This window comes from Ctenopharyngodon idella, chromosome 6, assembly GCF_019924925.1.
Source record: "Ctenopharyngodon idella isolate HZGC_01 chromosome 6, HZGC01, whole genome shotgun sequence".
NCBI classification, from domain to species: Eukaryota; Metazoa; Chordata; class Actinopteri; order Cypriniformes; family Xenocyprididae; genus Ctenopharyngodon; species Ctenopharyngodon idella.
In genome coordinates this window covers 19862974-19889942 of record NC_067225.1, presented here as the reverse complement: position 1 = coordinate 19889942, position 26969 = coordinate 19862974, and the positions used below count along the sequence as shown (strand labels likewise).

At 37.8% G+C, this 26969-nt stretch overlaps 1 protein-coding gene across 3 annotated transcripts in view; it reads left to right on the top strand.

Moving 5' to 3' along the window:
- Nucleotides 1-26969, top strand: part of raver2 (ribonucleoprotein, PTB-binding 2) — a 74459-nt gene that overhangs the window by 42893 nt on the left and 4597 nt on the right. The window contains exons 4-14 of one of the 3 annotated variants that reach the window (XM_051896305.1): nt 3307-3498; nt 10690-10810; nt 11366-11448; nt 13461-13559; nt 14097-14208; nt 14609-14922; nt 17647-17758; nt 18024-18172; nt 22346-22447; nt 23956-24078; nt 25035-25238. In XM_051896305.1, coding sequence (XP_051752265.1) covers nt 3307-3498; nt 10690-10810; nt 11366-11448; nt 13461-13559; nt 14097-14208; nt 14609-14922; nt 17647-17758; nt 18024-18172; nt 22346-22447; nt 23956-24078; nt 25035-25238 — 1611 coding nt within the window. Of the gene's footprint in view, nt 1-3306; nt 3499-10689; nt 10811-11362; nt 11449-13460; nt 13560-14096; nt 14209-14608; nt 14923-17646; nt 17759-18023; nt 18173-22345; nt 22448-23955; nt 24079-25034; nt 25239-26969 lie in introns of all 3 variants that reach the window. The other 2 variants (XM_051896304.1, XM_051896306.1) reach the window with 2 other exon arrangements.

Below are 26969 nucleotides of genomic sequence, written 5' to 3'. Positions count from 1 at the left end.
AAATGACGAATGCTTTTCCTTCTCTATATTTAGACTTTTACATACACTGTCCTGACTGCATTATAACTGGCACAGATAAGCCCGGGTTCCTCCGAGACATACCGCACCACTTATTACTGCCAAGGACGTATGCTGTGTGTGTGTGACAGTGTGAAAGAAATATCCAGGCCACACTAGTACGCATTACAGATTCATGGTTACCTACATTCTCACCACCATGTTGTATGTACAAGTTCAAGTTCCAGTGTACAAGTTCCCACATAGAATCTGACTGTGTGTTTCCCTTTTTGCTTTTTCATCCTTTAAGCCACTCCTTTCTGTCTGTCCTTTAATCAGCCCATCTTCATCTCACATACTCTCAACGTCCTGTCATTTCTACTGCGCTCTATATTTTCCATCTTCTTCTCTGTAGCTGGCACATTATCCGTTCATCCATTCACTCACCCTCCAGAGCTCCCTTTCTTCTCTCTCCCTCATTCTCTATTTCTTCCATCTATGTTCCCTCAGGGGTCTCATTTCCATCCGAGTAACTGCCAATAGCTGATCAGTTTCTTCCACCCCCTCGATCCAACCTTCATCCTTTCTTTCCACATCCTTCTATCTCTGTTTATCTCTCTCTCTTTCTGTAGGAATGCTGTTCATCAGTGTTTACTGCACCGCTATACAGGAGTTATGAACTTGTGAATTGTTTGTGATGAAAAAGATAAGCGGCACAAAATATATAATATATTGACAATAAACTAGTTAACACAATGTTCTATTGATTTGTCCTAGCTAACTGCACAGATAAAGGAAATAAAACGTGAAAAAATCACTTGACTAGTGAGATTCTTTGTAATGAATCAGTAAAAGTTGGTGAATCAGTCTGAATAAAGCACAGGAGTCATTGTTCTGAATTTTGAACTGAATTGACTGAGAAAGAGACTGAGCGGGACAAAATATATGATATCATGAACATGGAGTATTTGAAAGCCATGGAAGGCACTTAGCTTTAAGATGAATGTGATAAAGGAGAGGTAGAGGAGGCAGTTCTTTCCACTGATCAGTCCCTGGCAGTTGGTGGAGATGTTTTGATGAGGTGCCGCTTTACTCCCTTGAGGCTAATTCAACGAAATGACGCACATAGATGAAAGGCAACACCTCACAACACATCTGGAGAGTGTGTGTTTGTGTGTGTTTACTCAAGCTCACCTTGTGAATGTTCTTGATTCCCTGTGTGGTTCCTCATAAGGTTTGTGAGATTCAAAAACACTGCCTGGTAATTGTGCTGGGAATCAGAGAGTCTTTAGCATATTTGCAAGTAAGCTTAAGTGCATGTGCAAGTTTTTATGGTGAATCACTTTATCATTAAATATGCTTGTTTGCAGTTTGATTTAATGTGCATCTTCAGTAAGTGGTCCCAAAAATTTTGTTACCTAATGCGATGACATTCATGCATCATGCAGTGACCATGTACTTTTTGGGGGGTTGCATGTTAGAGATGTTGTACAGTAAGTGTTAAAGGGTTAGTTCACCCAAAAATGAAATTTCCGTCATTAATTACTCACCCTGATGTCATTCCATACCCGTAAGATCTTTGTTCATCTTCAGAACACAAATTAAGATATTTTTGATGTCTCCCATAGAAAGCAATGTAATTACCGTCATTCAAGGTCCAGAAAAGTAGTAAAATCATTGTTAAAATAGTCCATGTGACTACAGTGGTTCAACCTTAATGTTAATGACAAGAATACTTTTTGTGTGGAAAAACAAAACAAAAATAACTTTATTCAACAATATCTTCTGACATTCTCCTACACTGTTTGCGTCCAGTGCTTCCAGGTTCTACGTCCGAACACCGGCTCATTATTGACCTCTGTAGTCATGTTGACTATTTTAATGATGTTTTTACAACTTTTCTGGACCTTGAATGACGTTAATTATGTTGCTTTCTATGGGAGATTTCAGGATTTCTTCATAAATATCTTAATTTATGTTCCACAGATGAACGAAGGTCTTACGGGTGAGTAATTAATGACAGAAATTTCATTTTTAGGTGAACTAACCCTTTAAAGGTTATTCTATTTCATATTTAACATATCATTTATAGTCTTTTTTTTTTAAAGGCAGCAGCAAATTTGACCAAAGCCAAACTTCTTTTCACCTATTCCAGATAAAGAAAACTATAAACAAGGAATTGACTTGCCTGCTAGAACACAGCACATTCTCCCACAGACAGAGTCTAGTTTTAGATCTGGACACAGCTGGATAATTGAAAGTATGAAATGACGTCATCTCTGTTTTTGACATTAAAGGGATAGTTCACCCAAAAATGAAAATTTTGTCATTATTTACTCACCCTCATGTTGTTCCAAACCTGTATGAGTTTCTTTCTTCTGTTGAACACAAAAGAAGATATCTTGAAGAATGTTGGTAACCAGACAGTTGATGGGCCCTGTTGACTTCCATAGTATTTTTTTCCTACTGTGGAAGTCATTGGGTGCCGTCAAGTGTCTGGTTACCAACATTCTTTAAAATATCATCTTTTTTTAGTTCATTTTTGGGTGATCTTTTTTTACAGTGGTTTTAGCATAGTAATTATAGTTAAATTGATCCTAGTATCTCCAGGTAAACAAAGAAACAAAATAGAAAGAAAGAAAATTAATAAGATATACTATTGCATTTCTAGGTCACTAATCAAATAAGCACATTTGAATAGATAATAATATAATATTAATATGCTAATAATATTATAATTTTTTTTTTTTTAAATTGAATTGAATGAGCATTCAATAAAAAAATAAATAAATAAATAAATAAACATTTTCACTTGTGATCTCAGATATTTGGACCCCACAGTATCAATAAACAGACATGTTCATGTTTGCCACAAGGAAAAATACTCAATAATTAAAACTCAATTTCTGTTCTAATATCAAAGTAGTGCTTAGTATGCAGTGGGGCTATAATTCTCAAGTTAGATGTCACAATCATTAACCACATCCTTTAGCTGCAGGCAGCTCACAAATCAATACCAGAAGTCACAAATCAGTGGGTTCCTTAAGGCTGTGCACATCCCAGTGGAGCTGAGATTTCATATCTGCAGATATATTTTGCTTCCATTATTTAGGATGCATCTAGTTGAGAATTTTAATGAAAATGAATGAAATTGTTAATTTTTTGGTTTCATAACATAATCATGCATCGCAAGAACTGAGAGATGATTATAAAATTGGATTGTGATGATGAATGATGTACCAAAATCACACACCTTTGGCAAGATTTGTTGATCTCTAAACACTGTGTGTGTGTGTTTGTGTGTTGCAGCTGGCTCAGGATGAAGGAAGTCCAGTGCGGGGTTTTGCTGTTGTGGAGTATGAGACGGCGGAGCAGGCTGAAGCCATGCTGCTAGAGATGGACAGACAGCTGATCCAGGGTCAGGAGATACGTCTGTCACTCTGTCCCCCAGGAACCTCTGGACGCAGCACTCTCGCCGCCCTCATCGCTGCTCAGGGTGTGGTGAGTGACGTGCACATTCACAGGGGACAAGTGACATGGTCTTTATCGTCACATAGCAGGCAAAGAGAGCGTTTCCCACATATTCACGCAGGAGCATTAACGCACACACGTGCACGTGTGAAACAGCAGTGGTGACAGTTTAATTACAGTATTCATACAAACCCTGCTGTTTCAGACATCTCCAGACCTCCGCTGCATTTCCGAGGCCTGAAATAAACTGCACGGCTATTTTCATCATGCTGGACAGATCCACATAAACCAGCAGCCTGTCTAAAACAACGCTGTCCTGAAGACACTGTCAGTGGTGTTGAGCATTAACTGATGTTCTTCAACACAATGGTTTTGCTTCGGGACTCAGATTGTCTTTATAGTTTGAGTGTTTGGTTTCTAAACATTTCTTTAATTTTGTTGGTTTCATGCTCTCGGCACCCAGTAATTCAGTGCGTAATACACATTGTGGTAGACATAAACCATGTTTATTCTTGATGCAGGTGAATCTGTATTTAATGCAGTCTGGTTTACATTTTCGTATAATCCTTGAGTAAGATAGAAGTAAGCTTACAGTTTGCTGTTCATGATAAAGAGATAAAGAGATTTTACTTGAGCCCTAAATTCCCACCTTGGACTTCTTAATAAAGTCACATACAGTAATACAATATATATATATATATATATATATATATACAGGGCCTAAAATGAACACTCACCAAGTGTCAAATGCGAGTAAAATTCGGCGTCGACGAGTGAATGAAACGGTGTCAGTTGCCAATTGGCCAGTAACAATTTTTTAAATTCTAACAATGCAATGTTGTGACAACTTGAACGTGAACAAACGTGAACAAACGTGAACTACGCTCTGTTCAGTTGACGGATCAGTGCTTCATCATCACGAAAGTTTCAGCCTTTCCAATGTAAATATTTAAGTGCTAGAACATGCGAAAGGGAATTTGTTACTCACGCGCTGTGTGGGAGGATTAACATCCGAAGTGCGCGACCTGAAAGCCGCGTCTCTCAGACAGTACACGAAGTTGAGCTCTCTTTCATGCCTTCCTGCGCTTCATTGGACAAATTCAATCAAAATTATGTCAAAAAACGCCCGTCTCTGCGAGTATCCTATTAAACATATTCGGTTATGTCTTAAAGGGTTAGTTCACCCAAAAATGAAATTTCTGTCATTAAGTACTCACCCTTATGTCGTCCCAAACCCGTAAGACCTTCGTTTGTCTTCGGAACACAAATTAAGATATTTTTGATGAAATCTGAGGGTGTCTGATCCACACATAGGCAGCAACGACATTGCACCTTTTGAGGTCCAGAAAGGTACTAAAGACATCGTTAAAACCGGCTAAAAAGTGACTACAGTGGTTCAACCTTGAAGTCAGCATGAAATAAAAATTGACAACTCTTATTTTTTTATAGAATATTGTAGTATTTATTATCAATAATTTATCCGTGCACTTCATTATTTTTTTTTAATTCATGTGGAACCTGATGGAGGACACGCTTAGTCAGTCAGGCTGCGTGTCTACTGGAGCAGAACAAGTGACCAGAGCGTTTTTTAAGATTCGTTCCTATGGAAGTTGAGCGTCACGCAACACAAGAACGTGAAGCTCAACTTCCATCGGAATGAACCAAAAACACTCGCTCCGTGCCAACGGACACGCACAGTCAGTCAGTCAGTCTCTCGTGCGCTCTCTCTCTCACTGTTAAGTGCCTGTTAACCGTCCTCGTCTTCGTCATTCTCAATAAATAAAGTTCTTACAGAAACATGAGGGTGCTCGCAGTGAGTGCGGTGGAGATAAATCCCCCACAACTGACTGCAAAAGGGCATTCAGATCTGCCTCCATTTTGTTAGCAACGCGAAACTTCCGACGATCCAATCAATTCCCGAAGGACGAAATCAAGTCCCGCCCTCTCATTTCAGATGCCATTTCACTCGGATAGACGTCACAGTAGAGAAGAAAAGACAATCGCAACTTCCGCTTCATGTCGACTTTAATATTATGAAGCGACAAAAATAGCAACTTTATTCAACAAATTCATCTGTCCCCTGTCATACTGCTACTCTATTTTCGTTGCAGAGCTTCAGTGTTTATGTCCGAACGGCAGCTCAGTATTGGCCGGCTCTGGTCAGTGAGCAGCACGATGCATGCGTGTGATGCTGAAGCAGGAGCTGGCCAATACTGAGCCCGTGTTCAGACAGAAATGTCATTTTTGGGTGAATTGACCTTTTAAGTGAACGCAAACACAAAACGCATGATCCGTGTGTGCATTCATGCTTAAAGTGACAGCATCCTAATGAGAATTTTCTAGTTTTAAGCCCTGTGTATATCTTGTGTTATATACTACCATTCAAACGTTTGTGTTCGGTAAGATTTTTTCCTCCAGGATTCTTGATGAATTAAAAGTTCAAAACAACAGCATTTATTTGGATTTTTTGTAACAATGTAAAAGTATTTGCTGCCACTTTAATGTGTCTTTGCTACTTAAAACTATTCTTTAAAAAAAAACCTCATTGACCTCAAACTTTATATGCAACACAAGATATGGTAATATATATTATGTTTGGTAGCATTTTATTATTTGTATTTAGCATCCTTTTTTCTCTCTATGTGACAAGCTTATTCACAGACCAATTTTACTGTCTCTTAGCACCACTGAATTCCCAGCCTACACACACATACACAAACACTCAAAATCACTCTGTCATGTTCTTTCATGTCTCAGATAGTGGTTCTCATTGATGTTTTGTTAGAGCATAGATTTTTTTTTTTTTTTTTTTTGTCTGACATTTCAAATGTAACTTTAATTGTGCCCATTTCTTTTTGAATTTGGGACTTAATTCTGTAGACAGATACAGTATATTGTTGGCAGAGCAGGTTGCTACATCCGAACAATGATTGATTTCATTGTTCAACATTCAGCTTTTTGCCTCTGCTGGACAATAAAATATCTGACTACTGTTATCTTTTTACATTTACATTTATGCATTTACCCAGAGTTTTTATCCAAAGTGACTTTCAATAGAGGAGCATAAGCAATTTGTCACAGATTCTCAGTATACAATGGCACATTTATTAGAAAGCTAGATTAGGAAATAGGCTAGAGCAGGGGAGAAATGCAGAGAAGAGAAAGAAGAGGGTTTTTTGTTCTTTTTTTAAAGATGGAATATGTTTAAAGACCCCATGAAATTATTTTATGAAAACAATTTTGGTGTATCCACTTTATTGTGTTGGACATATGTCCTAATGAACCAGGAAAATGAAGTAGATCTTATCCTTCCTTTTTTAAAATATCTAATAGCCTTTTGAGCCAATAGTCAGAGGCTGGTGGTATTATGAGAGGGGACATTCTCATTCTAAATCATTTTATTGTCTGTTTTTCCAGTGAACAATTTAAATACGTATTATTGGCAATTTTGTCAACTTTTAGGGGCATAAAAGCAAATAGATGACCTTAAAGCTAACAGATATGAACCAAAATTGTTTTTTTTTTTTTTTTTTTTTGCAATTTTGATTTCATGAGGTCTTTATTGCAATGCTTTATTTCTCCTCTCCATCCTCCTTTCTCTTTCTCCTCCACTCTCTCTCTCCCCCTTACTTCTCCCTTTTCCTCCGATAAATATCAAGCCAAATAGAGCAAATGCAAGCTGACATTTCTCAGGAAGTCCACCCCTCGGAGCCACAGGCATCTCTGTACTCTGTCTGTATCTGAGACACGCCTACCCACTCATACACAGACCGTGAAGGCACAAGCTTTCCCTTCAGTCTGACGGGCCATTGCTTTTGTGTGTGAGTGTAGTCATATAATTTTAGCACTTGCTTGGGGACTAGCAGGTGTCTGCACTTGTCTTCCTCACTGGTTAGTGCTTTAGGAGCTCATACGCAAAACCGTAAAAAGATACGTGCCTACTGGTTACATATCAGTCATGTTCAATGACTCAGTTATTGTCATATGAGCGTGAATTGAAATAGAGTTTGTTATATAGAGTTTGTTCTGTATAGTTACAGAACTTTATGTAAAAAAACTTTTTAATTGCTACCTTCTAATGTGTAAGTAAGATCAAAGTGGTGCCAAGGTTAAAGTGATTGAATACTTGGAATTTATTTAATAAACAATATCAAGTGGAAACTTGAAATGATTTTTTTTTTTTAATTCAACAAAAAAAATCTAATATAAACGAGTCAAATTGATTTAAACATATGTTTTAATGTAATGTAATGATGAAAACATATTTTAAAGTGTAGATAATCCACCAGATGTTGTTTTTCAATATATGCAGTCAATGTTAATTTATGTTCTTGTTTATTGCTTTTTTAACGCAGTATTTTTTAAGCACAAGTTACATCAAAATCAGCTTAATCCGTTTTTAAACATTTTTACATTGCTTTAAAAATAATAAAAATTATTTTATATAATTATAAATTATAATAATTTATAAAATATCATTACAAACTAAAACTACGACAACACAGTAAAAATATTTTGATATTTTTATGGTATAATATGATACCATTACTTTAATTTTTGATACTTGCTGATAGTGGCACCTGTATTTTCATTGCATTTGTAAATTTTTTTTTATTATTATTATTATAATTTGGGTAGAGAAACCAAAAGAATTTGAGTCATATTATTTGTCTTAATAGTCATTTTCATGCATAATTATGTCTGTTGAAATGTGTTGTACGAGCTGTGATTTTCAATGTTTGTTTCGTCATTCTGTCCTATTTTATCTTTCTTTTTATTGCAGAATGCACATTTAGAGCTTTTCCAGTGCAGCTGTACAGTAATCACTTGACATTTTCCTGTAATGATGTAGGGAGCCACTCATTATACAGAAATCATGTAACATTTAATGTTTTTACTTACATGCAAGATTTAGTTTTAATCCAAATGTGTGATGCCAGTTTTGCTATCACTGCATCCCTAATTTTTTTATATTCCTTCATATTATACCTCTAAAATGCACTGAATTAGTGCTTCATACACTATCTGATCTCTTATTTCGTAATATTTGCTTGATTTATATATCTGTACTGTCAGTTATTTGAGAACTCAAATTTTAGAAAACATTAGATTACAATAAACCACCAGATGTTGTTTCAGCATTTGTGTTTTCAATGAATTTCCTAATGGTATAGAAAATAAAGCATTTGAGCTGTGGTTTATGGCTCTTTGGAAACACACATCAGGAACAGAGCTCTCTGCTAATCCATCTCTGAAGCTCTGGGCAGGGGGCATGATGGGACACGGCCCTGCTTTTGTGTTCCTTATAAAGAGCTAGGCCAACTGTCTCTTTCCAGATACTCCACCCATCTGCTGCTTCACCCAGGGCCATCACCACCATCACATTCCCCTAATTCTTAAATGATTATGTAGATGTCCTCTCATTCCTGAATATGTTGTTGCATCCTTGGCTTCACCCATTCCAGTATGAAAGCACCACAGTGTGTGTGTGTGTGTGTGTGTGTGTGTGTGTGTGTGTGTATAGTTTGTGTGGGTGGGGGAGTAGTAGTCAGCAGATGGAGTTGGAGTGTGGTTGGGATGGATCCACACCTCTAGCAGACATCAGAGATCTAATCAGGGGTTCCACATGTCTGCAAGCGTCTCCCTAATGCCAACAAATACACACAGTCACACATGCTCACTTACTGCTGGGACATAAACATTTGACAAGACATCAAATATGAAAAGGAAACTAAAAAAAAAGAAACCTCTTAACCCTATAAAGCGTACTGAACCATATATGATATGCAAATTTCTAAAGCCTCTAAATTATGAACGTGATAAAAAAAAACTGTTGTACACAATCTATACATGCCTTCTGTCATCTGATTGATAGTTTTACTACTTTTTAGCAAGTAAAGGGCCTTTTAGTATAATTATAAAAATGTCCACCTTCAGGTCATGCTGCACGTGTCTTTTTGCTGTGAAAGCTTCTAAAGTAAGCTTAAAAATAACGTTTATATTGTTAGCAATATTTCAAGATGAACACTTACTGAACTGAAGCAAATTAGAAAAATAATTTTAAAATGTGAAGCTTTTGAGGATCATCATTGTATTGCATTATACTGTATGTTTTGCCCCCCACGATAAAAACTAGAGTGCTTTGATCATAAAACTAAGCATTTAAATATTATCTTACTAAGCTTTTTGGGAATATAAAGTGACATCTGATATTTATATGCATTTTATTTAAATAGTCTGATTTACATTACAATCAGAATTTTATCTTACTTAATTTTTGGCCATATAAATATTAGCTACTGCACCAAGTTGCATATCTTTGCTCAGTTTAGACCTCTGAAAAACAGGTGTTTTTGTAAACTCTATACCATTCATCATACTATATGATATATAATATATTCCATATATCATACTACTGTTTTTGGGTTATAAGAGCCTGAAATGTCAAATATGACACTCAACAAAAACACATACTGTATGCATTTCTTTGAGATTTTTTTTTTTTTTTTTTTTTGTCTAAACATCCTGAAAAATTACTTACTAAACATAAATTTACTTGATATGCAAAATTACTTAAAATAGATGTTTTCAGAAACAATTTAAGTTGACCTTTTTAACCCCAATTAAATTTTTACATTTTCTCGTAGTTAAAATAAAAATGTAACAAAATTTAGTGAGGTTCATGTTTTATTTAGGGGAAAAAATATTAGGGTAAGACTAAAAATTAGACAAAAGCACCATAAATTTATCATAAAAGAAATTCATACAATGTTGTATGAATGTACTATACTCCAAGAGATCTGGAATAAGATTTACAAAGAATAAAAACTTAAATTTAAGTCTATTCCTCACACAAAGCTATGAAATGACTTTGAATTATACACAAGATATAATACACAAGTTGTATAGAACTTTTATGGTGTTTCACTTTTTTATAATGAAAAGTTTGGCCTGGATATTCTTTAAAAAATCACCTTTGTTTCCCACTGAAGAAAATATCCATTTAACTGAAGATACATTTCTTACTTAAAATTATTTTACACAATTTCGATTCCAAGTAAATTATTCTTATTTAAGGATGTTTAGAATTTTTAATGACAAATGTGAGGAAATGTGTTAATAATAATAATTGCTTGGATATGTGTTTTTTTATAAGGCTCTTCTTTATAATAAAAACATGAATTGCTGTTTTATCTTTGTCATATGTGTGTTCTCCTCTAGATGTTGAGCAATAAGAAAGGTTTACTGCCTGAACCCAATCTGGCCCAGTTCCTCAACAGTATGACCAATCCTGCTGCTCTCCAGGTCCTTATGAGACCCTACCCCACCGCCAAACGAGGAGGTAACACTCTCTCTCTGTGCCTCTCTTAAGTGTCTCTTTACTCATTAGCCAAATAATTTATTGAATATTCATGAGTAATACATTTAAGTACTTTTTAAGACAGAACCAAAAATGTTTCCTGTGAGGATTGTCGTTTTTGAGATGAAATATCTCTTATGTCTCTGCATATGTGTATGTGTGTAACAGTGATCACCAGAGCTGTGGATTCTGAGTAGATTTTTCTCTTGATGAAAGCCTAATCATATATTAAAATGAACTTTTCATTGGGTGGGAGAATAAATGAGCTGAGGAAGAAGTGGAGGCCGGAGCTTAAAGAGAACACACAATTACAACACTAAATATAGCACATGATTAAATGTTAAACTTCTCTACCTATTCCGGAGCAACTTGCCATTAGTGCTGAAGCTGGAATTTTGGAATGACGAAATCATGGGCCACTAGTATCGGCCACATACTTTCTGCTGTCCATCTCTCTTACTTGTTTTGTTTCTTTTCACATTATTTACTCTCTTATTTTTCCCCACTCATTTTGTTTATCTAATGGTTTCCCAGCAGGAAAGTTTGGTCGACCTCACAATCTCCCCTTCCTGCGTCCACCGTTGACTGCAGCGTTGCTACAGTTAGGAAAAGCACAGCAGGTACATGTTTTCTGTTGTATCACCTGCAAGACTGACTTAATGCTGAAGAGTGTTTCTTTAATTTTAGGCACTTATGATGCATATCGAAGGGTTGAATTTTATTAAAACTAACATATTTCATTTTTTTTCGTTATAGGAAGGTCACATTAAAGCTTTCTTGAAACTTTTTATAATGCATTTATCATTTATTTGTGCTACTTTCCAAATACCTTTTATATGGGTCATTGACGAATAAGGATTTTAAGTGTAGAAAAAACATAATGGAGATATAATTAATTTTGAAGTTTTATTAAGTGTTAACAATGAGATTATGTGGTTTTTATAATCAATTAACACTGCTTTTATCATTTTTTACAAGATGGACAAAATTTGTCACCAAAAAAGTCATTCGGTTTAACCAAAATTTCGGTTTTACTGAATGACAATTTTGGTTATACCAAATGACGATATTTTCAAAAAATGCTAACAGGCTGATATCTAGCTAGCTAGCTAGTTAGTTTGCTATCTATCTAGCAAAAGAGCAATCAAACATTTTATATTTAGTACAAGTTTTTAAAATATTACAATGTTTTCCATGTTTTATAGCGGTTGTAGCAAGTGAAAACATACATTTTTCAAATAGTTAAGAGAGAATTAGTAACTTTGCTTCACTACCATGTGGTCCTTTCTCCTTTTCAGGTGTCTGAATGATGGCACATCCTGTCACGTGATACTGACCGCATGATTTGATCCAAAATGGTCCCTTTATATTGGTTACTCCGAATGACATCAATGAAATTCATTTTTCCGGACATTCTTTCTCATAACAAAGCAATGACTTCTACACATAATTTTAAAACCATTTTGCACTATGTTGATATATGATGTTATAAAATCATGCCAGAAAAAAATACATATACATACATTTATTACATTTCAAGATATTTTAATCACAAATGAAATGGCTATATTGGATGGTTAAACCGAATGACTTTTTGACACTTCAAAAATCTTTAAAATACCCTTATATGTAGCAAAATATAATTAAAACCTTTTGGATTCAATAAGAGAGATCTAGTTGTACTACCTTACATACTTTGGATGTCATATCTTTGTTTTTTATTACTATTAAGGCCTTTGGACAAAAAAAAATCACCCGTCACGTCATTGACCCATATATAGATTTAATTTTTACCAATGACCCAGACTTGAAATATTTAACTGTGATAATCCATCATAAAAAAGTATAAATTATTACTTTTTTTTAGGTCTATAATAATATAAACAAATAATGTAATAAACATAAACCATTTCATTATTTACATTTTTGAAAATGTATTAATATTTTTTTTTAAATATGACTGTCACTGAGACCTCATTTCCACCACAATGAACAATTTTGTTGATTGTGGTTGTCAAAGTTGTTTTCAAGTGTTAATGTACTAGTTTACCAACAATACGGGTGAAGTACATGCTTGAAATGAGAAGGTAAATGTCACTTGTGGACAGAATATTTACAATTTTTCAAAATTAATTTTAATTTTATCTATATAGATTATATAAATTCTACCAATGAAATTAGCTTTAGCAACACAAAGGAGTATGCCATTTTATTTCAAAAATATTTCAGATGTCATTTCCATTATTGTTATTTCCACCACCAAATGAATAGTGATGTGAGGAAATGACATTAGTTCATGACGGTTCAGGGAGAGAAGAAAATGTCAAAATGACGGAATTCTCCTGTGACGTATGCATATCTACTGTTGGACATTTTAAATAGATGGTTTAAACTTCTGAGAGTGTGAAAGGTTTATTTTAAGGGAGATTCCTGTCAAAAAGTCCAAAGGTGCTTATAGTTAAAGAAACACCCTAAAGAAATAAAGTTGCCGCTGATCATGGATAAGAAGGTACAGCAAAGAACACTTTAGAGGGAAATATGTTATGATGAATAGGCACTTACTTCACAGATAAATAGAAAAGCATAAAGAAGCATGTTTAGCAATCTATCTCTCTCTCTTTCTTTCATGCAGAGTGCCATTCTTGGAAACGGTCTTGTTCTACAGAATCTTCTTCACATGCAGATGGCCCAACAACAGCTTTTACAGATCAAAGACAAGCAAATCACTAATGTGAGGGTCTGTGTGTGTGTTGACATGTTTCAACATAACTATAACAACAGAAATACATCACCACAGTACACTTACCAGCTAAAATAATGCATGTTATACAACAACAATCTGAAATTGTGTTCATAGTTCTTTTTTTGCAAGGATATTATTGGTCTGCATGAAATTCTTTTGCAAATAATGAGAAAACTGCAGTATTTGTTCAGAAAAGCATTATTTATATTTATTTTTATGTAGAAGTATTAGAACCATACATCCAGCTGGCATTTTTAATGCAAATTTGAGGTTCTGGTTAAAGAATAATAATACCATCCGTTGCCGGAAAATTTACATGAAAAAATAGAGCAATAATTCATGCAATTCATGCAATAATAACGCTGACATAAATCTCCTTTAATGCATGTTTGTGTTTTGTCTTGGAGTGTGTATTTTTGTAGCCATAATATCATCTGTGTGTACTTCATCTTTCACTTGCCACATGACCCTATTATGGCCTGACTGCTTTCTTCTCTTTTTCATCGCTCTCTCATTTCCTCTCAGGTCCAGGGTCTTTTAGGTGACCCCTCCCGGCTGCTCCTGCAGAAAGTTCTGGGTCTTCGAACTCCAACACCGGTTTCTCTGGGGAAGGGGTTGTTGGGAGATTCTCCCACAGGTGAGAGCTTCTGGTTGGGCGGTCAACCTTGCATGCCTGGTACAGAGGTCTCATTCGCCACTGCAGGGAAAGACATTTGCATTGCAAATCCTCAAACTGTTTGAAAGCCCCATTATAAGCAGTGCGAGACAGCCGCCTCAATTAGTATTTCTTCCTTTGTGCTTTCATACAGACGTGTGTCTGTTTGTGTGTGCAAAGTCTGGTATAGGCATTCATCAAAGCATTAAACACCTTTGAAGAGTATGCCTTTGTGCAGGGTCATTTCTATTTGAATATCAGTGCCATGCAGGTGTTACAATGAGGTAGAAATTGAAATACTTTTCCAAAGTATGAACTATATGCATTGGGTACTAAATCTTTTTTTTACTACAGAAGTTTAACAGAGTTCTTTGGTTTGTAGAGTTGGGCCAAGACTCCTCTCCGGTCACATCCCACGGGGGAAACTCTGGGGCTGGAATGGTGTCACATGTACCTGGACGTTCACATGCGAGTTCCATCACTGAACAGAATGGAGTCACTGCGACATGCCTGGCTCCGGAGAAACAGCCTGCTCCACCAGGAACCACAGGGGGATCTGTAAGCTCCCAAACACAGCTTCAAAACTTTCTCCCTGGGATTAACACACCAAGTCTGGGACATTTGCTGGGGAGCACAACACACAAAGCTCCAGCCAACCACCACAGTTCAAGTGTCCAGACTAGTACTGCTGTCACAGTAAGCCTTGTTATTTTTTTGTTTGTTTTGTTTTGTTTTTGCTTCTCCAATTTCTCACCTCAAGACAAAAATGATGAAATCTGACACATTTCAGAGCTTTAATTCACTCAGGCTTTAAAATTTTGTCATCATTTACTCACGTTTGTGTTGTTCCAAACCCATATCACTTTCTCTCTTCCGAAGAACATAAAAGGAAAAACTTTGATGAATCTTTATGCTGCCCTTTTCCATAAGCTCAGTTAAGCTCAGACCGACCCTTAAGGCTACAAGGAGTTTTATAAAACAGTTACTGCATAATAAAATTATATAATTTATTATGCAAGGGATAATAAAATGTACATTATCGAGGTTGTTATCACAGAATAAACTCTGACAGGGTGATTAGGATGATCAGGTGTTCAGGGTCTTGAAGGGGTTTATTTTGCGATAACAACCGGATTATGTACGTTATCAAGCTTATTACATGACTACTACACAAACACAAAATACTGAGTGCAAAACATTTAAAGGATAAAGTAGTCATACCACCTATTTGAGGCCAAACATTTGTGAAATTTTACCTGTTTATTATCTTATTATCCATTACAGTGTACAAAACAATCGTCCTGGTAAGATGATCACAGTAACAATATTACAGCACTATTAATACTGTCCGACGGTTGTTATCGGAGAGTAACACACTTCGGAATGCTATAGCTTCGTAGCTATATGTGGGCACACAGTTTTTTCTGTCATTTGGCCAAAATCTCATCAAAAGATGAAGTGCTTCACACAGGCTATTTATGACAGCATTGGCTATGACTTGACGATAAATGCTAGACTAAGACACTCTTCTCCTCTCCTCAAATACATAAAACAGTAGCCTTTATATCAAAGAATCAGTTCTTTATTTGCCCTTGGATTGCAAACAAGCAGAGATGGCACATCATTCATTCATTCATTCATAGAGGCGGGGTGGAGTTCTGAGGTTTTACAGACAGTTTGAGGATTCAGTGGAGATACAAGGTTTAGTCACATGCTCTTTATATATTATATATATATATATATATATATATATATATATATATATATAAACAACATAAAGTAGTACCAGAAGTTTTTTTGTTTTGTTTTTTTTACACTTTGAACGCTGAATACAAACACACACACACACACTGTCTGAAGTGCCTCTGTCAACCTCCTAGAACTCCATTTCCATTGTTCTGTCTGGAGGTGTCTTTATTCAGACATAAGCACTCAGCCACCTAGCAGAGCTCAGTGCAGATGCTGACAGAGTTCTGAGCCCTAATGACAGGCCACTAGTGCTGCAGGCTCTGATTACTCACTGCATTACTCTACACAGGCTAATGGAGAGCTCTGTCTTCTTTGTGACTGTATTAGAGATAACTGCCAGACTCTGTGCCAGTACTTTTCCATGTCATCCCTGCTTTTGGATTGCTGTTTATTTGTGAAATCTGTGAAAGAAAAAGCAAAGATGCTTTAAAGGAATGCCTGTCTTTCTTCTGTGGAGAAGAAAAGGGAGATGTTTAGAAGAATGTCTGAGCTATCGTATGGATTCTAAAGGCCATGAGATGTATGAACTACTTTTATAATGCGTTTTTCCTTTTTTGATCTTAACAATGTGAAACACCATCTATTTCTGATGTATTGAAAAACATGGATTAGTAATTATGACAGAATGTTCAGTTTAGGTTATGTGTGTGTATATATTTAGGGGAGTGCGATATCACGATTTTTGATCTGTCCTCTGTCCCAACATACTGTACAACTCGACGTACAGTGCTTAATAAATTTATTAGACCACCACCCAATGTAAGGTTTGTACCACAGCTGCCCTAAACTAACAGTATTGGTGATTACCAAAATAATTTTTTATGTTTCTGTAATGGTTAATCCACACAAGTATGTGTAAGCTCTTTAGTCACAGTAGTGTTTTTAATGCTAAAATATAATTATTGGGATTTAATGGATACAAAGATAGATCGCACAAAAGTTTAATCAAAAGCAAGTCTTTGGGAACAACTAGAAACTATTTGGAAGTCAATAACAACAGAGACTGTGGAAAAAGTACATAAAAATGAGCATGAGCGGTACATTAGTGGAGCACTGTATTTATTTACCAATAACATATATAATATTAAATAATAATACAATATACAATGATATGTAATACATTATAAAATGGATGGTTCTGGTCCTTGATGCTGATCGGTCAGTAGCTGTGTTTATTTACTATATCACCATGTCCTAACCAGACAATGCAATAAGACTCCAGCAACAAGAAATTTGCCTGACACTACTATGAGAAGCGACAAAATCAAAAATCACAGCCAATCAGAAGAGCTTGTGGGCGGAGTCTTTCTGCAAGAGAGACTGCTGTATTGTGAATTGCTTACATAATTTAAATTAGAATTTATAACCAATTTTCACAAATCCCTGTCCTGTAAAATCAGTCCCCACTCTACATTATTTCTCGCTGAATAGTCAGTTTCACTTGAAAATACATCACACTGCAGAAATTAAATATATTGCGAAAGATGTTTCATGTTATCTTTATAGTTGTATGCTCAAATTTGAAGACGTAACGGAAATTTCAGTCTCACTGTATGGTCTATATATGAGCAACTCAGTGATGTGCCAAAATTAGCACCCAAAAAACTGTAGCATATTGTGTTGTTGCTCTTCTCAACCTGTCTCTCTCGCTTGCTTTATCTCTTTCTGTAGAGTCAGTCCAGTTGTCAGACGTCTCTGTTGGGAGACCCTCCTAAAGAAGTGAAGTTGCCTTCCAACCCATATCTAAACCTGGCTAGCGTGCTTCCTGGAGTGGTACTACAAGGTACGTGCACGATCAGAACAGCACACACTGAAGATGACTCACTTCTGCCAGACCTTGGAATGTATCTCTGCTCTGTCAGCTCTCTATTTTCAACTATAATATTTACAGTGTACGACTGTCTTGTCTCTCCCTGCTCAAGGCCACAGCCAGATGGGCTGCAGCCCACACCAGCAGAGAAGATAAAGACTGTCTGTATGAGAGATGTTCTAAATGGGTGTCCCTGAGCAGGCCATGATTTACATCAGTATTTTTGTGTCTCCTTTAGCACCTTGCAACAGTAAACCTCAGACTGTGCAGGCACACACTGGGACATACAGTGCAGTCCTGCCACCTAACACCCACCCTCCCAGTCAATACAGCGCAGAGACCACTCCTGCAGAATACAGTCACCAATACACTCAGCAATACACACAGGTAACTACAACACCTGCAATACACATGTGAAAATGCACACAGGTAAACATACACATGCACACACATCAAGTGAACAAAAGTGACAGTAAAGGCATTTATAATGTCACAAAAGGTTGAAAAACGCATTCATCAAAATGTTCAAAACATTAAATGCATAGCAACTTTAATGAAACACTATGTACTGTAATAACTACTAAACAAGATTCGTCACCTCTCTTTTCTTTTTGCATGATATGCTTCTCTTGGATATGACTTTCTTCTTTCAGCCGAACACAATCGGAGTTATACTAAAAATATCCTGGCTCTTCCAAGCTTTATAATGGGAGTGATTTTAGGATGAGATTTTGAAGCCCAAAAAAGTGCATCCATCGATCATAAAACGTACTCCACGTGGCTCCGTGGGGTTAATAAATGCCTTAGACATTCTACGCTACGCCATGACGTACTACACTATGTCCTACATTATAACACGTAGTACACAATGACATGACGCTTTTTAGACGCAAGACAAATGCGCATGGCTGTCGCGCCAGAAGCTCGTTATTTTACTTCATAATGTTTTAAATAAGGATATTTGTCTTACACAAACGCATCGATTTGCTTCAGAAAGCCTTTCCCAGCAAACATTTGGACGTTTAATGACAGTTGAAAAGATGTCCTTCCAACACGTCCCGTCATGGTTAAAAAATAGTTCCAAAATGAAAATTGAACGGACGTCTTAGACGTTATCTTATTAATTAATTAATTAATTAAGCATTATATATTGAACTACATGTACACTAGTCAAAGTAGCAATTATACATGTAACCCCAGAGAATTGTAGACATGTATAAACATATCTAAATGCATTTTTAGGAAATGTTCTGTGTTACATATTTTTACCAATTTATGCCGTCCTACCGCGACCAGGGACACGATGTTGCCGTTGGATCAATGTTTGTTGGGTTATTAACCACACGAAGCCACATGGAGTACGTTGTATGAAATGGATGCAATACAATTGGACATAAAAATATGCATTGATCAAGTCATTGATCCATTAGCAAAACGTTCTTAGAATATATTTTTGTTAGCTGGATAACAGTCACATACAAAAAGCAACATCACTGGCACATTTGCAGTCACTGTTTTTGTTGTTGTTGTTTTTGTTTTCGATGGTGTTAGGATTGTGATCCTGGGATCTTGTGTATCAGATGAAAGTATTTGACCATTGTGGAATACAGACATTGACAGTCAGGGAAAGGAAGAAACCCCAGCGTTCACTGCAACGATCAATCAGTCTCGCTCTTAGCCCACGCTCTCAAGTCTTTTCTCCCCCGTTATACCCCCACAATTCCTCTCTCTAACACAGGTTTCCACTGAGCCCCAGATTTGACAGCGAAAGCCAGGGAGAGCGAGAGGAATGAGAACGAAAACGATTCTGCCATATGCTCAGCTGCACAATAGAGATAGATGGGTCTATACGGAATAAAGAAAATGAATGTTCAAAACAGAACAAAAAGAGTTCCATCAGAATGGAGCTGTGGTGCACCGCCGTGTCCTAGGCAGAGTTAGCAAATGATAAAACTTACTTTCATTTAAATCAGATTTTTTGTTTTTGGTCCCAACTGAGCTTTTTGTTTATTGCTTGGTTTATATTTCTGCTTCGTTGCACACTGTAACCCTCACAGTAAAATCTCATTGGCCCTAAGCCCCATTTCACATTAAGCATCAAATATCTTCTGATATCCATGACTGGAGTGACAAATCGCTGCTCACTTGAAACTTGTCAGATCATACCTAGTTTGGACCAAGGAGGTCTGTTACAAGCTGACTGTCAGCAGCTGGCTCGGCTGGTCCAAAACCCCCTGATGTATGTGATTTAAATGCCATCTTCGCTCATGGACACTGGGCATAGACATTTTTGAGCCAATCACCTGAGCAATAAATGCCACATGACTAATTACTCAGAAAGATGACATTATGTCAAATGCTGATTAGCTGATAGCACCACATGGCACACAGTCACAAGCCCTTCACTAGTGACTATCCTGAAATTTTCGGGCAGCAAATAGGTGCCCTACAAAAGCCCTACAAAAGATTAGTTTAAGTAATTTTAGTTAGTTGCTAAGGCAACATTTCTAATTATCATTTTTTTAGTTTAAGTTTTTGATCTAATATTTATATTTTATGTCAGCTTTATTTCAATTAGTTTTTGATAGTCTTAGTAATAGTTTAATCGTTTTAATTAGTTTTAATAGTTTTTGTTAACAATAACACTGATGGTGTAGTTATGTCATCTACCAGCAGGGGCTAACTCCCCCAAGCTAACCAGCCAAACCCAAACCCCAGGTTAGGACACAGTGCTATCCCGGAGATGCAAATTTCGAATCCACCCTGTGTCACCTTCCGATTATCATTTCCCCTTCTTTTCCCCCAATAATATCCTGCCTTTCTGCACTATTCTGTCAAAAAGTTGTCAAATTAAATACAAATCAGAATGTAAGGATTTCAGCAGATGCAAAGGAGAGGAATATGTGCTCCAGGAGAGGATGGGAGGGAAGGAGAAAGAGTTGCAGTCCTCCCACAGTCTCTCAGATTCCTGCCAGTGTCTTTAGGGTGATCCCCTACTCATTCTCTGGTGGAGAGTTTGGATGGGAAGGAAATTTAGTAGGATTAAATGGCTTAAATGTGGGTCTCCCTCTCATTACTGCCGGCGTTCCTATGACAATACGAGAAGGAGTGGGTGAGAGTTGGAGGGAGAGAAGGGGGAGCGAGAGATGCAGAGGGGAAAGACAGGAGGGAAGAGGAAGATTGGCTGTGAGTTGTCTGTCCCATCTGGTCGCACACTCCCACACACTTCACCAGCTTTAGTGAAATGAGACAGTGAGCTTCACGCTGTAGGTGTCCAGAGAGAAAGAGAGCAGGGAATGGTGAAAGGACTGATGGGAAGGAGATGAGAAGGAAGAATTATACTAAGGGAATGGTGGAAGAGAAAGCTAGCAAAAAAGATTAGGCCACAAGGTTAGACAGATGGAGAGAAGAGAGGAAGACGAAAAGAGGAAGCAGCTCAGGAGATGTAGCCTAGCAGGCATCTGATGGCAAAAAAATACAATGTAGTCAGTGTCATGTAGAGTCAAGTAGCCAGACTTTTGACTTTCGGCATTAAGTCTAGTCCACTTTGATGCTTATTCTGTCCAAGGTTCACCCCCTTAGAGAGGAATAAGTTGTCTGATCTACATGTAAAGCAGGGGTAGCCAACCCTGCTCTTGGAGTGCTGTGCTCCTGCAGACTTCAGTTCCAACCTTGCTCCTACACACTGTTCCAATTTTAGGTGTGTTAAATAGAGTTGGAGTTAAACTCTGCAGGATGGTAGCCCTTCAGGAGCAAGCCTGGCTACCCCTGGTGTAAGGGACCTATAGAAGCCATGGGTCAATCTAAAATCAGATACAAACCTGGCATTGGGATATCTAGTTTAGTTTCTAGTTTCTCCTACAAAACTCAATGTGTTTAAAAGATGCAATGTCATGTACCATGAATCCCCAATCTTCTTGCTCAAAAGACTTCATTTTGACTTTGACGTTAGTGGTTCCTGGTATGAGACCAGCATTGAATAAATAGAACTTTCTTTTCAGTGGTGAAAATGTGCAGAATGGCTCCAGATTGGGCATAAGGGCATCAATGGAGTGCTCTGTACCTTGTAAGCACACATTTTTTTGCCTGATAGACTCCAATAAAATCCAATAAAGCCAGAAAGTGATTGCCATTTTGTATGCAATATGCAGAGAATAGTCAGTGAATAGGCTGGGTATGCCATCTGAGGCTGCGACTAGAGTCAGTGAGACATGTCAGTAAGGGCCCAGACACACCAAACCGACATCAAAGAACTAGCAGCGACAAAAGCTGACTGTGGTGTCGCTTCACATCATCTGCGTCTGGGCCAAAAAGTTGCACTTGAAAGGAAATAACTCGCTTTTCCGGAAAGTTCGCTTTGGCTAGCTGTTTCGAACTCCTGAATTGAACTTTGTTTTGGCCTGATGTTGTTCAAAATGACCTCACACCAGTTTGTTCTTTGATTTCCCTTGCATTATATCAGGGCCTCAAGATGTGGTTGATCCTCATATAGATACCTGTTATAGCCGTGTCTGACTGTATTCTGTTCTGTTAGTTCTGATCTGTGTCTCTGTGTTACAGGAGGCCATGCAGCAGTGGTATCAACACTACCAAGCACAGACCTACGGCAATACAAGCCAAGAGACGGCTGCAGTTACTGAATGCACAAAAGAGCAACCTCAGGTAAGCACACACATACACAGGTCGTTTTTGACTTGTGCGAAAAAGAGTTAATGCGAATAATGGGAGATGGAAACACATTTGCCGAATAAATTCTGATGTAGCGAACATTAAACCCACTTGACTAATCGACTGTTTCTGCTGATGGTGTTTTATTTATTGTTGGTTACTAGGTTACCTATACCATAGGTGCCGATTTATGTTTTTGCTGGTGGGTGCCGACACTCCGTCATCTTTCTCGCTGTGCGATTATGCACCTGATGATTTCATTTCACAAAAGTTATTCGTGTCTCGCGAAGAGAAAAACACAGACTGCAAATACATTGAGACTAGCATGGAATTTTGTCACTCAAACCACTGCTTCTTGCTTCTTCTGATTGCTGCCAATAACTGCTGGTCTAGGATCAGTTTTCTCCGTAATAATATCATATGGTTTGGCAAATGATCCAGTGTGTAAGGTTTCTATTTACAGTACAATGTGTTTTGCAGTGTTGAGCAATGTAGCCAATCACAAACATATCTGTTGATTTCTTGAACTCAGTGGCCAATCAGGGGTGTTTAAGTTAGCACTGAGTGTGAGTGGATTTTGAGTTCTCCACACCTGCAAAATCCTCTCATTATAACAAAATAAATACAGTGTAAATATTATGTAAATAATATTTCATTTTGCAGTCAACTTTGTTTATTATAACAGAACTTTGTGAGATCACAATGAACTAAGATGAGGGAGCGCTGTGTGCTTTCTGTCATGCCAAATCATGCAATCAGTATGCTTGCTTTTCTGTTAAAATTAACAGTGGTTTGTGAACATAGACTCTTTTCTCAATCATTTTTTATTTTTTTTTTGATAAAATGAATGAAGAATATGTTGTTTTTCCCATGGGTGCTCGGCCATTTCCGTGGGTGCTCAAGCTCCTATCGGTGCCTATGACCAATACCACCGTCATCCGCTCGAACAACGATGGAAACGCACCTAATTCGCATTTGGTTATTTTTTTACATTTTTTGCGAACTTCGAAAAGATTCGCTTCACGTTTGGATGGAAAACCAGCTAGTGTCTCTGTGAGGAAAACAGTGACTAATAAACACTAAATAATTACTTAATGAAAATGTAAAAACGTTAAAGCAGGGGTTCACAAACCCCCTGGAGGTTCTGAGGGAACTGCAGGGATTTTGTGAGTTGATGAGAAACTAATAATGAATTAAATCATAAAAAATAATTAATTTAAAAATTAAAAAATCTAAATAAAAACATTTACTTAAAAAATATAAAATATTTTATTTGTTTACCTGCATGTCATGTGACCATTAACCGACATCAGAATGCCATGAAAATGTGAATATGTTGTGTATTATTGAAATATTAACATTTTATGTGGTACTTTAAATAAACTAAAAAGGTTTGAGTCAGGGGATAGAAAATATCATGAACTCAGGATGAAATCAATAGAAGTCAATGGAAAGTCCCCACCATTATAACAAATGTGTGCTTGTGTTTGTTTGTGTCACAGGTGGTGGTCACCTCCTCATATGGAGACTACAGTTCCTACATGCATGCTGTCAGTCAGTACTATTCTCAGACGCAGATGAGCCAGACAGCTGCTCAAGTCTACCAGCACCGAGATGTCAGCAAGGTACTGTACACTACACAGACACACTGAAACACATCATGCTTAATCATGCTCACTTTACAGTGTAGATTAACCATCTCTGTCCATCTCAAAAACTCTACAGACTGAAAGGGGATTATACTGTGCAGAAATACACATATACACTGCAGCAGAAATGCTAAACAGTTAACATGCTGCCCAAACATCACACAGTCTCTGGAGGTAGAAATACTCCAGCCGTCGTTCTTCTGACAGATGTCAGGAAAGTCAAAAGCCTGGACTTCCACTGTGTCTAAGTGTCTCTTGGCTGATACAGCCTCTTTCTATGACGGATTGCTCTTTGACTTATTGCAGATCGTTCATACTGTCATAGACCAAAATAGATCAGAAATTAGACTTTCATTTCTCTGCAGGCATATACAGTATGTAAACTGTATGCATTCAGCAATGCAAAAAGTCTGTACTGATTGTGTTTCCTACCATATTACATCGTCGTCATATTTCTAATTAGATACTTTTGTTCACTACAAATTATATTATCTTTACAATCAAGTGGAATTGAAAATTGGCCTAAAAAAGTGCAGTCTTAAATACTTCTTTTTTTCACAATATACTGTATATACATGTTTTGTGTGGTAGAAGTTCATATTTCTGTGTGTGTGTGTGGTGGTATTTGTGTGGGGTGTATGGGCTTATGTAAATGTGGTGGCAGGTGGTGTTACCGGTCAGACACACATTCCTCACTTAGTCTCATGACACTCTCAGGACATGAGATCCTGCTGAAAACACTCCATCACTCCTCAGCACAGCAGCTGGGCTAATGTGTGTGTGTGTGTGTGAGTGTGTGAGAGAGAGAGAGAGAGAGAGAGAGAGAGAGAGAGGAGAGAGACCTGTAATGTGAATAGTGTGTGTTGCATATGGATAGATACAGTATAAATGTATGTATAAATGTTTGATGGTGTCGCTGTGTGTCTCTATAGGAGGTGGAGTTGGTGAAGACCCCCTTGAGTGCACCTCTGCACACCTCTCTGAATGGCAGTGCTCAGACCCTGCTGCCCACCTACAGTGCCCTTCCCATCATGCCAGGCTTCATCGCACCTACACACACGCACACACACACAGCCAGCCCTGCCACACAGACACCCGCTGTACCCACAGCCAATGACTGGAACAACTACTATTATGTGAGTGTGTGTCTTTCTATATAAAGTGTGTGTGAGAGAAAGACAACTTAGACAAACCACATAGCATGAGACCCGTCTGAAATATTAGGACTAAAACAGACACCTGAAAAATTACATGTTTAGATTCCAGGACAAAATGTGTCATTTTAGTTGAAAAGGTTAAGGCGCCATCACATTAGTGAAAATTAGATTAACTTTTGCAGGGCAAAGAAGGTCAGTTGTCCATTATCAATAGTGTAGTGATGCATGAAGCACAATTACTCATCTGAGGTCACTTCCAAATTAGGCTTCCATAGTAGAGTTAAAAAAAAAAAAAAAGTAATTATGACTTTATATTTCCCAATTGTGACTATTTTACAATGTGTATTTAAATCACACAACTGCCGATCAGGCATAACATTATGACCACCTTCCTAATATTGTGTTGGTCCCCATTGCTGTAAAAACAACCCTGACCCGTCAAGGCATGGACTCCACTAGACCCCTGAAGGTGTGCTGTGGTATCTGGCACCAAGATGTTAGCAGCAGATTCTTTAAGTCTTGTAAGTTGCAAGGTGGGCCTCCATGGATCGGACTTGTTTGTTCAGTACATCCCACAGATGCTCGATTGGACTGAGATCTGGGGAAATTGGAGGCCAAGTCAATACCTCAAACTCGTTGTTGTGCTCCTCAAACCATTCCTGAACCATTTTTGCTTTGTGGCAGGGCGCATTATCCTGCTGAAAGAGGTCACAGCCACCAGGGAATACTGTTTCCATGAAAGGGTGTACATGGTCTGCAACAATGCTTAGGTAGGTGGTACGTGTCAAAGTAACATCCACATGGATGGCAGGACCCAAGGTTTCCAGCAGAACATTGCCCAAAGCATCACACTGCCTCCGCCAGCTTGCCTTCTTCCCATAGTACATCCTGGTGTCGTGTTCCCCAGGTAAGTGACGCACACGCACCCAGCCATCCACGTGATGTAAAAGAAAATGTGATTCACCAGACCAGGCCACCTTCTTCCATTGCTCCGTGGTCCAGTTCTGATGCTCACGTGCCCACTGTTGGCACTTTCGGCAGTGGACAGGGATCAGCATGGACACCCTAACTGGTCTGCAGCTATGCAGCCCCATATGCAACAAACTGTGATGCACTGTGTATTCTGACACCTTTCTATCAGAACCAGCATTAACTTCTTAAACAATCTGTGCTACAGTAGCTCGTCTGTTGGATCGAACCACACAGGCCAGCCTTCGCTGCCCACGTGCATCAATGAGCCTTGGCCGCCCATGACCCTGTTGCCGGTTCACCACTGTTCCTTCCTTGGACCACTTTTGAGTTTTATACTTTTATATACTGACCACTGCACACTGGGAACACCCCACAAGAGCTGCAGTTTTGGAGATGCTCTGACCCAGTCGTCTAGCCATCACAATTTGGCCCTTGTCAAACTTGTTCAAATCCTTACACTTGCCCATTTTTCCTGCTTCTAACACATCAACTTTGAGGACAAAATGTTCACTTGCTGCCTAATATATCCCACCCACTAACAAGTGCCGTGATGAAGAGATAATCAGTGTTATTCACTTCACCTGTCAGTGGTCATAATGTTATGCCTGACTGGCTTACATCATGAATCCATCTTCCAAACCATTTTTTTTTTTTGTCTTATCCTGAATCACTATGATATGCCTATAAGTGCTTATATTCAGACTATTTTAGACCAGGCAGGACGCCAACCACTCCGGC